This window comes from Penaeus japonicus, unplaced genomic scaffold, assembly GCF_977035675.1.
Source record: "Penaeus japonicus unplaced genomic scaffold, GWHDUDI00000001_assembly GWHDUDI00000041, whole genome shotgun sequence".
NCBI lineage: Eukaryota > Metazoa > Arthropoda > Malacostraca > Decapoda > Penaeidae > Penaeus > Penaeus japonicus.
This window is the reverse complement of record NW_028234443.1, coordinates 13,409,064-13,421,563: the sequence shown is the minus strand read 5'-3', so window position 1 is coordinate 13,421,563 and position 12,500 is coordinate 13,409,064. Positions and strand designations below refer to the sequence as shown.

Genomic DNA, 12,500 nt, shown 5'->3' with positions numbered 1-12,500 from the left:
AGAGAGAGAGAGAGAGAGAGAGAGAGAGAGAATGTCAAGGCAGGTGTATCAGCGTGAGAAATACCACAGCGCCGCGAGGCTCATAAGGGATGAAGGAACGAGCGCTCTTTATCTCCCTCCCTCACACTTACACACACACACACACACACACACACACAGAGCCGCTATTCCCCAAATCCCTTCCGTCTAGACCGGGTCTACATAGCGGCACCTTCCCGGCTCCCTCGCCAGTGCCTGAGAGGGCTAGACAAAAGCAAGATTATTTCCTACGGTAAATACCCGGTGCTAAAGAGCGCGCCCCCTCTCCCCCCTCTCCTGCTGCCTCTGCGTGCGGGGGGGGGGGGGGGTTCTACCCTTGATGGAGACGTACGGACGGGACTAGTAGCACCCTTGCCTGCCTTTGCTCTCCCTTTCAGTTTTATTTATACACGGCTTGTTTGAAGAGGCACCGAGTTCCTCCCCCCTCTCTGCATTCGGAGACCTCCTCCTCGTTAAGGTGGCCGTTTCCCACGAAGCGATCACAGCTGTATAACACACTGACCCCGATAACGTGGAGCGTGGTCGATACGGCGAAATTAAAGCCTCCCATACATCTGGCACGAGACATCTCCTCGGGAGCATTGGCAGCCATGCCAAGCGGGGCCGGCAACTCTGAGCCACCCGAGGAAATGTCGCTGCTGGCGTTCGTCTCTCAAGGTGCTGGGAACACGCAACCCAAGCCCTTCTGCCGTAATTTGTTCTTGATCCAATTTAGCGCATCAAGGAGGGAGTGGGGTGGGGGGCGTTATACATCCGACGGAGAGGGTCGGTAGGCAGCGCTTGGCATCGAAGGCACGATCTGCCTGCCTGCCTTCATCCATCCCTCCCTCCCTCCCTCCCCTCCCTCGGCAGGCCAAAAGTCTTCCGTGCTGCCATCTACATCTGCCAACTACCGGCCGCCCCTCGCCCACCGACGAGAGCTTCTGCAGGAGCTCGCCGAAAGGCTACCTGTGAGCCCTGGCGCTGGTCTCGGTCCGCCGGGCAAAGAGACGAGACGGCGCCCCTTCAGCTCGTTCTCATGAGCGAGGAACTCGTTCAGCGGCTAGACTGGTTGATCATCACAGCGATGCAATTACAGCCACACTAACAGGTGCGGCGACGCTCAACTTGCAGTACTGCATGCAACTTCCATTCTTTTAGGCACCTCAGTCTCGGCATAGCAACACCATAATGGCGGGTGAATGATGCTGACGCCTTGCTGACAACCGCGGGTGTCAGCACTTAGGGGGCCGATAGTAGAGCCCATCGCCAGCAGTAACAGTAGAAGCGAAAAGCAGCCAGCAGGCCACGGCGACCTGATCATTAATGCACAAGTTGAGGGTGAGAGGTCGCGATGAGGCAGTACCAAAGACCTGCCGTGCCACCTGTGCCTTCGACGGGGCGGGGGGGACACGGGGAAAGGTCAGAGGTGGGGCGCGGGGAGCCGAATGAGGAAGGGAGGGGGGGGGGGAAGCAACAGTGGTACTGGCTGGCGGGTAAGAGCACAGCAGCAGGAAGAGGAAGGAGAAAAGCAGTGGTTTAAAAAGGTACCTCGTGACTAGTCCCAGCGAACGAGCGAGTCAGCGATAAAAATGAGACAACGAGAAAGGAATCCAACACGTGCGCGACCCGACCCGACCCGACCCGACCCGACCCGGACAGACACACCGACAGACACAGACACAGACACACTCCACTAATCCTATCTCAAGAGGATGCACTCCCGAGACCGAATCTAAACCCATCCCTAAACCCATCAGGAAGAACCCGGGCGTGGGTGCCACCTGAGCCCTCTCCAGGGACGCTAGAGAGACCCCTCGGCTACTCACTGGTGCTGGTATAGGATGGCGAGGCGGGAGAGAGATCTCGTAGGGGCTGAAGGGCGTGCCGGCAAGGGGAAGGAGACACACACGAGAGGGAGAGCCGTGTGCCCTGTACACCACACGACTGGGAGGGTGCCAAGGCGAGGCGGACGAGGGGACGGAACGTGTGTGTGGGAAGGGGAAAGGAGGGGAAGAGGAGGAGAAGGGGGGAAGGGTGACGTTGCGCCCATGCCCAGCTAGGTGCCCATGCTATATTTACTGAACTCCCTTACGCCTACTGTCACCCGTCCCTGCCACCACTTGCAGCTGGCCCAACCCCAGGTATCATAGCTGCCAGCACGCCAGTCTACGCGAGGGCTCTGACACCATGAACTTGTACATTCTTGCCTTGACACTAAATGCCAGTGAGTGACCCTAGAATGACTAACATCGCCTCGCCGAAGAATACCCACTCGGACGCCAAGCTTAACAAATGCAAATTATCTCTCCCATCTGTGCCATTTCACGTAACACGGCGTGCCACCCAGATAAAGTGGAACCAGTCACAGAACAGCGGGGCAACGGGGATGATGCAACTGTGCCGCACTCTCATTCTCCAAATAGAAAAATAGAGAGACAGGAGGAAGGAGGAGCAGGAAGAGGATGAATGCGAATAATAATAATAATGCGAAGAAGAGGAATGATAAAGAAGAATACGGAGAAGAATACGAAGGATACGTAGAATAAAAAAATGAGAAGAAAGGGGTGTACATCACCAAGCCCCACCACGCGAGACGAGGCATCTCGCCGACAGGCGGAAGTCCCCAGCATCAGGAGCCAACCATGAGAGCGATCCCAGCCCCGTGCGTTGCCGTAAACCTCCACAGGCGGGGAGAGAGAGAGAGAGAGAGAGAGAGAGAGAGAGAGAGAGAGAGAGAGAGAGAGAGAGAGAGAGAGAGAGAGAGAGAGAGAGAGAGAGAGAGAGAGAGAGAGAGAGAGAGAGAGAGAGAGAGAGAGAGGAGAGAGAGGAGAGGGGAGAGAGAGGGAGAGAGAGAGAGAGAGGGAAAGAGAGGGAGAGAGAAAGAGAGAGTAAGAGAAAGAGAAAGAGAAAGAGAAAGAGAGAGAGTTCGCTTTTCCTTTTCCTGACGGTGCCCTTACCATGAGTCATCGTCTATGGGTATTGGGGCATTTCCCACGCATCCCGGACTAACCCTATACTACCATCGCCGTTTTACACGAGATGGAAAAAAGGCCTTTCTTCGCGGTGTTCACCGCCTGAATCTTTAATTATATACTTAAACTCACTCCGTCTCAATATCTGTGTGTTACCCTGAGTCTGTGACTGTTTGTCATTCACTCGGTTAGTCTGTCTCTCCTTATGATGTCTATCTCTCCCTTTACCTACAACCCTACAATGCCACTTTCCTTTACAAGTTGGCTACTTGGCTCCAATATGAACTTGTGGAACATGCACCGCCCCAGAAGAGTGAACATTGAACACGAGTGAACGGGTGGTGTGCTCCGGGTCGAGGCGCACACGAACGTACACAGCAGTGGCCCAGCATTGGATCAATACCCTTGCCACACCACCACCACCACCTCCCCCCTCCCCCATTCCTCCTCCTCCTCCTCTGCCTCACCACGACACACCCACCCAGCTAACCTCCCCTCATTGTCCCTTCGACACACAAAACCTCTCACTCGAAACGCAATTTGAAGTCGATGACAATATAACATTCGTAACTACATTCACACACACACACAAACGAACGTACATACACACTGCTGTGGTTAGAATACGCGTACATTCTGACGAGCGAGAAAGGGATTGGACTTGGTGGGAGTGGGAGAGCGAGAGAGAGAGAGAGAGAGAGAGAGAGAGAGAGAGAGAGAGAGAGAGAGAGAGAGAGAGAGAGAGAGAGAGAGAGAGAGAGAGAGAGAGAGAGAGAGAGAGAGAGAGAGAGAGAGAGGAGAGAGAGAGGCAGAGGTAGAGCCAAATAGACACACAGACGGACGGAAAGAGAGCCTACAAAAATGTACACGCACGTTCATACACAGCACAAGCACAGCTAAGCATCCGTCACAACTGCTTTCCAACACCATTTATCCGAGGATAAGGTGTGGATTAGAATAAAGGAGGAAAGATTAGAATAAAAAAACTATGTAAAAAATGAAGTGAGAAGGATTACACGCCCGCAGATCTATAGGGCGGGGTAAGGAGGTGAACTGGGGTGGGAGAGGGGCGGGGCGGGGCGAGGTTTGGGGGGAGAACAGGTGTATCAGCAGAAGAGTAAGAGTGCCAAGAGATGTAAATACAAAATGAGCAAGTACTGAGGAGGAGGAGGAGGAGGAGGAGATGGATATAAAGAAAATACGAGAGGATGAGGATGAGGATGAGGATGAGAAGGGGTGGGGTGGGGGGGGATTAGGAAGGGACAAGGAGGAAGAAGGTTAAGGAGAAAAGAAAGAGGAAGGATAAGGATTATATGACACGGGGGGGGGGGGATGGATGGATGGATGGATAGTGATAGAGATTAATAATAGTAGTAGAACACATCGAAACAGCCCAACCTTAGAAAACCTCTCACCGCGACATCCTCATGCAACGTAGCTTCGCGGGCAGGTGGGAGAGAAGGAATGAGAGAGAAGGGTGGAAGAAGGGAAGAAGGGAAGGGAAAAGGACGACGGAAGGGAAATCAGGAGAGAAACAGGAGCCAAATGAGTGAGACTTCTTACCTCGGTCTCTCCTTGACCCATTTCCATCATCTCATCCTCTCGGCGAGACCTTTCCTTCCCTCAAGCCTTCCTTCGCGTCTTCAATGGTAAGGGAAACAGACACGCATCTACACCACTTACCGTTTTTTTGTTTTGTTTTTTTTGGAAATGTCGAGTATATTTATTTTAAAAAATCCGTACATGTATTACAGAACATCCAAAAAAACAAGTGTACTTGGATATACACAACACCTATACGGTATAGATACAACGATACTGAACACCGATGAATGACGTAAATAAATAAAGATAAAAAGGATATGGGAGAATGGAGAGGGAGAGACGGATAAATAAATATAGAGGGGGGGGGGAGAATACATCTGAACAGCAATAGGGAAGATGGTTACACACCCCGGAGACCACGACGAGGAGTCATGCACTACACTAGCCAACACAACTGGCCATTGAAGGACTGGGATGCGGACCACATTGTAAAACTCTACGGATACAACTCACCCGGTTTCATTACTCCCCCACCCCCCATCCACCCCACCCATATAAAAGGGAAATAAGGAAGACAGGAGGCTCAAGGAAGAGGAGACAGAGGACGATGACGACGAGGAGGAGGAGACGGCGAAGGAACCAAGACCACTAATCGCCTCTCCTCCTCTTCGTTTATCTATCCATTTCCGTCGTCCTGCATGCGACGCCCTGCCCCCTCCTCCCTCCCTCCCCCCACGAACGAGGTGGGCGGAGGGAGAGGCAGAGAGCAACAAGAGGAAGCCAAATCACAGAAGTAGCCAAACAAAAAAATCAGAGAGGAGAACCAAGCGAGGGTATGTATGGGCGAGCCACGTCGCGAGCACCGACAGACACCGCGGCGCTCACACTCACCTCGAGGGTCCAGCTGGTCGGGGTTGAACCAGGCCCCTGTTAGCGTGCGAGAAGAGGGGAGAAGAGAGAAAGGGGATCAGAGTTAAACAGCTGTTTTTTTGGCATACACTTTCCTCCGTCACCGCTTAGCAGCGCGCAACGCCGACCGCGACCGCGCCCGAAACCCCGTGTGAGTGAGTACAAACATACATACATAGACGTATGTATGCGTATGAATGTTTTACTGTGTGTGTATGTGTATGTGTGTGTGTGTGTGTGTGTGTGTGTGTGTGTGTGTGTGTGTGTGTGTGTGTGTGTGTGTGTGTGTGTGTGTGTGTGTGTGTGTGTGTGTGTGTGTGTGTGTGTGTGTGTGTGTGTGTGTGTGTGTGTGTGTGTGTGTGTGTGTGTGTGTGTGTATGTGTGTGTGTATGTGTGTGTGTGTGCGTGCGCGCGCGCGCATGTACCTGTGTTTCTATTTGTGAACAGCCACACTAGATATTTTGACAAACACACGTGAATACCATCATGTGCAGGTGCAAAAACACTCGGTACAAACACACAGAAACAAAGCCTATACACTCGCCGCATCCAGCAGAGCATACATGCTGCGTCCTGACCTAGCATGAGTCACCACACCTGTCATTCCACACATCACCCCTGACAATCCCAGCTGTTACTCACCTGTGTGGACTTAATTTGACCCGCTATCCCTCCTATCAGGTTAATCAATCACACTCTTTATCCCTTGGGGAAAAAATCCTAATCAATCATTTATCTTAATTAACCCCTCCGCTAATGAGACCGGGAGTTCAAAGCTACCCTGTTTGTGTGTGTCAGTGTGTTTGTCTAACTGCCCATTTCGGAGCGTGGGCGGCGGGGGCGTTGGGCTATAGCGGTGGCGGTTTACCCACTACCTCGCACACGCCGGCACGCCCACCACCTAGCGCCGCCCACCCTTCGTGCGGGCGGCCTAGGTGGATGGGGGCGGACGACGTGTGCCTAGAGTGAACCTCAAAGAGACACTATTATTTCTAGAGAAGGAAGATATTACATCAAGTTAGAAATTCCAAATTGGTTTTAAATCAAGGCATTAATGAAGAAGCCCTATTATTCTGCAATCAAGGAAAAATAGATAAAAAAGATAAACTAGTTGTTGAGAGTTATCCAATTGATACTAAAAGATCTGTTCTGATAAAAGTGAACTATTACTGCAAAAATGTAGCATTAATCATGTAGAGAACCATAAAGCCAACCTACTTAAGAGAACTAAAAAAAAATACAAGTTCTTTACAGTTTAAGTGCATGAGAAAAAAAGGAGGGAAAAGGGTGCATGAGCCAAGGAACATTTCAAACAAGTGAAATCAAACAACAAAACAGGGGGAATATTAGAAGCACAAACGAAAAAAAGGAACAAACTTGAAATGTTAGTAGATTTAAAAAAAATAAAAAAAGACGGCAGTATCTTTTTGGCACTTCTAGACGAGGACGTTTTAAAAGCTTTTCTGATTTTTGGTTTCTTATTAAGGCTTTTTCCTCTAGTCTTTCTTTGTAACAGCTGTGGTTTCTGTAAACAGCATCTTCGTCTATAAAATCAAGCCGAGTAATTTTCATTTTCTTTTCCTTTCAACTTATTCTCCAACGATCTAGCTCGCGTTACGCAACGTCACTTTAAAAAAAAACTTTCGACAAACACTACAAAAGGGGCACTTCCCCTCCCCCTCGCCCTCCCCCCTCCCCCCTGCCCGTTCACCCACCCACTGGATGGATCCGCTCTCTAGGACTCTCTTGAACGTGAAGGATCGATGCTACTGCTCTGCCCCCCCCTCCCCCTCCCCCCTCCTTCCTCTCCCCACTCCTCCTTCGTTCCTTCCCTACTGCTGTGTCCCCTCCTCCCACTCCCGCCCTCCCGCTTCCTCTTCCTCTTCGTTCTCACCCCCTTCCTCCCAGTTCATTTTTGGAAGAAGAAAAAAAACTGAATTCCACGAAACATCTCGTCGTTCATCTTTTGTTAAATCACAACGACCTCTAAGAATCGGAACTCATCCTTCCAAGTCGCAACACGGACCATGCAACGGCAACGTCAACAAAACCTCAAAACCAAACCAAGGCCAATCTACGTGTTGCAGATTCTACCAACACCCGTTCCTGCCACTTAACCGCGAGGAGCCGACAGCCTTGCTATGGTGTCCGTGCCGTGTCACCGCAAACGAGCGAAAGGGAGGGAGGGAGGGGGAAGAGAGAAGGGGAGGGGAGAGGGAGAGGGAGAGGGAGGGAGAGAGAGGAGGGAGGGGAGAGGGGAGAGAGAGAGAGAGAGAGAGAGAGAGAGAGAGAGAGAGAGAGAGAGAGAGAGAGAGAGAGAGAGAGAGAGAGGGGAGAGAGGAGAGAGGGGGGGGGGAGGGGAGGGAGGGAGGGGGGGGGAGGGGAGGGGAGAGAGAGAGGGAGAGAGAGAGAGAGAGAGAGAGAGAGGGAGAGGGAGAAGGAGGGAGGGAGAGAGAGGATAGAGAGATAAATAGAGAGCGCGCGCCAGTGGCGGTATTCCCCCCTCCTATTGCCTACTCTTCCCTTGTCAACCACAAAAGGTTCTCTTGCGTAACGTTTCTCGAGCAGGGGGGGGAGAGAGGGAGAGAGGGAGAGAGGAGGGGGGGAGAGAGGGGAGAGGGGGGGAGAGGGGAGGAGAGGGGGAGGAGAGGGGAGAGGGAGAGAGAGAGAGAGAGAGAGAGAGAGAGAGAGAGAGAGAGAGGGAGGGAGGGAAGGAGACAGAGGGGGGAGAGCAACGAAAGGCAAGAATAAGGAAAAAGTCCATGTTGACACGGGCGGTAGGGTAAGTCGTGTAGACGTAGAAGGAAGGGAAGCGAATGGAAATGGATGCAAAGTAAGAGAAGGCTACGGCGGAGGGCGAGGGAAAGGGGGGCGTTCTGTGCAGCTGATGAAGGCGTTTGGGATCTCGCAAGTGGCAGTACTAGTTGGATTTCATTCCATGCGTTGTGTGTTCTTTCTCTCTCTTTTTCTCTTTCTTCCTCTCTCTCTCTTTCTCTTTCTTCCTATCTCTCTCTCTCTCTCTCTTTCTTCCTATCTCTCTCTTTCTCTTTCTTCCTATCTCTTTCTCTTTCTTCCTATCTCTTTCTCTTTCTTCCTATCTCTCTCTCTCTCTCTCTCTCTCTCTCTCTCTCTCTCTCTCTCTCTCTCTCTCTCTCTCTCTCTCTCTCTCTCTCTCCCCTTTTCTTTCTCACTTTCCCGTAATACTTTTACCCTCCTCTATAACTCCTTCTTTCCCTCCTCCCCCTCCCATTTCTCTGGCCATGTTCGTAGTGCATCCCTAAGCCTCTGTTAACTACGTGTGTCCGGCCGCAGGCACAAACCCGACGAGGGAGGGGGTGAGGGAGGTGAGAGGTGGGGGGTGGGAGAGAATGAGAGGGAAAGGAGAAAGGGAACGGGTGAGAATAAAATCCGACTAACAATCTTATTCATTGAGCAGCTTCATCAAATAACCCCATTATCATTATCATTATTGCCATTAGTACAATTTTCATCATCATCTACTGGCAAAGACAAGGAGTTATGATGATATTCCTTGAATTAGACAGCCAACTAGCAACGCCCATGCCCAACAAAAACAAAAGGAGAGATAGAGCAATTGTCAAGGAGAAACCCGGCCCGGCCCGGCACGCCATGACAACCAATTGCAGCGCCTTGCAGTGTCTCGACGGAGCGCGAGTACCTACGCCAGCAGAAGCGAGGGGCGCGGAGGGATGTGCAGCCACGTCAAGGGACAGGAAGGCGAGCACAGGCGAGGGAGGGAGGGAGGGAGGGAGGCGTCCGTGCCAAATGCCAAGTTGCGCTGCCCGGGCCCGTGTTGCCAGGTGAAATTCGGGCATGTGCTTCCACAGCGCTTCCATGCGTGCAGTCACGGCAAGGCTTCCTCGGAGACAACACAGAGCGAGAGGGGGAGAGGGAGGGAGACACAGCCAGCACCCATCCTCCATCCTCCATCCTTCTCCATCCTACTCTCCCTCAGACCCGTAGCAGGATCCCCACGCCCTCCCTAGTATCCTTCACTTCCGCGCTAAACGTCCTACCTGCAAATAGGCAGGAGACAGCTACGAACGAATCAGGGAGTAGTAGAAAGAGGGAGAGAGAAAGATAACAAACAAAAATAGAAAGAGGAAAAGAATGAAGTAGAAGCGAATCCGAAGACGGAGTAGCGGCGAGCCAGCGAGGCAGAGGACGCGGCGGCGGATGCGCGGGCCCAACATAGCAACAACAGGAATCTGACGGTCAAGGTGAGACTACCAGTCAGGCAGGAGATTCAAGGCACGGGGCAGCGGGGCAGCAGGGTGAGGGGGAAGGGGGAGGGGAAGCGGTGGACAACATCTGAGGGGTATTAGATCACTAGAACATCGTGATTTAGAGAACTAGATTTCTTGACATACGGGCGGAACAGGTCGGGTTCGCGGAGTATGGGGGCATTGAGGTCGTCATGAGGTCGTTGCATAACGGATGCAAAGCTGCGGTCGGTGTTCGGGGAATGTTTTTGCTGCACCTATGATAAGGATAGATATCGGCCATATACACCTAAATTCCACTAAAATACCTGGCAAATATAGAACTCTACTTTACTTTATAAATACTTCGACTTAAAATAAATAGGCTCCCCCACAACAGCGCCATCGAAAAGCGCCAGCAACAGTAACAGTAGTTCCGACAGCTGCGGCCTGTCTGGGACATTGCCATTGCCAGGCAGGATGCGAGGGCCCCAGGCACCAACGCGTCCCTTGGCACCATTGGTCCCACCGCCAGAGAGGTACAAGAGACAAAATGTATAAAAAAAGTTGATTGGATGCTGACAGACACAGCCATATCTCCCTTTACAGTGTTTCACTTTCCTCCGTCATTGTGGGCCGTGTTCCCGCAAACTTCTAGATAATGCCAAGAATATAGCCCGTGCCAGTGAGACCGGGCGCGAAATCCTCTCGTCAGGGTTATTTTCTCTAAAGGCTGGCACTGCACTACGACGCGGTGCCAGATCAAGGCTCCTCGTCGCATATTATTCTCCCCCATTTTCAGATAGTCTACAGATAACGGATCCATAAACTGAATCCTCGCGGTAACCACGGGGCCTGTCGTGTCGCCGTGCCGTACCCGAGCACGAGCCACGCCTTACGAAACGGTATAATGACGCGGGTGTGTTATAGACTCGTACTAAGGCTTCAAGCTGGATGAATAAAAGAATCCAGTAAGCCGATTTTGTAAAGAAAATATCAAATCAAGACGGACAAAGGTGACACCAAGGAAAATGCGCTTTGCTACACTCGCATGCTGACGGACTAATCGGCGCGAACTGATAATTACGTAGAAGTTAAATAATCCAAGTTAATACCAAGTGAAGCTTTATGCAAAGAAAACTCTTAAACTTCGCCAGTTCAATAAATAGACTAATAAATAGATAATAACACGGTAGTACATATCAACACCTAACGAAATGCTGATAGAGGCCATGCAAAGGTCATACATCTCGTATATCTATTAATTTATCTTAGGAGAGAATGATTATCATTTGCACGGAACAGGTCACGCCTGGCTGAGGATGAAAAGGTGTCAGGTCAAGGTCAATGTGACTGTGTGTGTGTGTGCGTGCACGCTGTGTGTTTGCATGTTTCTGCTTTGTAGACGTGACCTGCGCTACGGTAAGGCCTCGGAGGTTATTCTTAGCGACGCTTTTACGACACACCCGACTTCCCTGCACGTCGTCAATATAATAAACAAAACAGATAAAGTGTGAGCGTGTGTGTGCGCGTGAGAGCGATAGAGATAGAGAGAGAGAGGAGATAGATAGATAGATAGATAGATAGATAGATAGATAGATAGATAGATAGAGAGAGAGAAAGAGAGAGAGAGAGAGAGAAAGAGAGAGAGCGAGAGAGAGAGAAAGGGGGCGCCGCACTTCACCCGATGCTATTATAGCACCGCCTCGCCGGGCAACCAAAGACAACGTGTGCCAGCTGGTGCCCTCGAATACTTGTTACTCTACCAGGTGAGGCAGATGAGGAGGAGGTGGGGGGGGGAAGGGGGGGAAGAGGGGGAAGAGGAGACAGGAGAATGGGAGACGCCTCATCGACACCGCTGTCGCCATTCGAAGAATCAAAAGTTCTCTAATTTGAAATCATCGTGACCGCACTTAGTAAAAGAATGAAGGAAACAGAAAGAAAAAAAGGAGAGAAAAAGAAAAATAGAAAACTAAATATTTCCATCCCTGTGGACACCCCGAGCTAAAGTCAGCCAGGCGAAACGGAAGTGCCGCCAAGGCTCTGCATCGGCAATTTAGAATCGAGTCGGTAATCAATATTCAACTGCCATGCAACAGACAGACAGACAGACGGACGGACAACCTGACAAGAGCCACATCACGTTGTGTGTTACAGGCCAACTGGCAGACGCGACTGCCTGCCTTGCCTGCTTCGTTCAACAACCTCTACATACGGACGATCGTCGGTCTGGGTGCGACACCTGCGGGCGGCGATATCAAACACGTGTGCAGAGCGTGCCGCTTCTCTCGAACCCACATATCGTACGTTGTTGATGGTAAGATCAGGTTCCTACTGTACTACATATGTTGTGACAGGAGGCCCTTGCATATTTCCCGAGATGTAATAATCACGCACAGCTGTAAAACAAGCCAGCATTCTCCACGCTAAACACGATCGAGACATGTTCGTGACGTAAAGTTTTGGCGACGTAATGGCCACTCGTCGATGGTGTGGCTAGTCCAGCACAGACCTAGGCGGCAGAACACGTCGCCAGGTGACTCATAATCAATAGTCTGCGACGACCAAACGGACACACCGAATGTGAACCGTGAGTCATACAGAAGATTACACATCTGTATATTCTCGACCCCCGTAATTACACATGCTGTCGATACTCGCTCATCGACCTGGTTGGTGCAAACAGCCCCTTTCTTTCAATTTTGAGGCTATTTTGGTTGTTATTCTTACGTAGCCAGTTATCGATACCGAACGTGAAATGTCAAAGGAGGAGTTTGACTGCTATTTTGAACGTTCTTTTTTAAAATTCTCTCTATTATAGTTTTGACTG

At 51.0% G+C, this 12,500-nt stretch overlaps 1 protein-coding gene across 2 annotated transcripts in view; it reads right to left on the bottom strand.

Annotated features, from left to right (window-relative positions):
• The window catches only part of Rtnl1 (reticulon), a 30,574-nt gene that overhangs the window by 8,577 nt on the left and 9,497 nt on the right, over positions 1-12,500 (bottom strand). The window contains exon 2 of one of the 2 annotated variants that reach the window (XM_086534602.1): positions 5,430-5,465. The exons of the other annotated variant lie outside the window; for it this stretch is intronic. Within the exon in view, the coding sequence (XP_086390728.1) occupies positions 5,430-5,465 (36 nt within the window). The remainder of the gene's footprint in view (positions 1-5,429; positions 5,466-12,500) is intronic. 2 annotated transcript variants of the gene reach the window in all.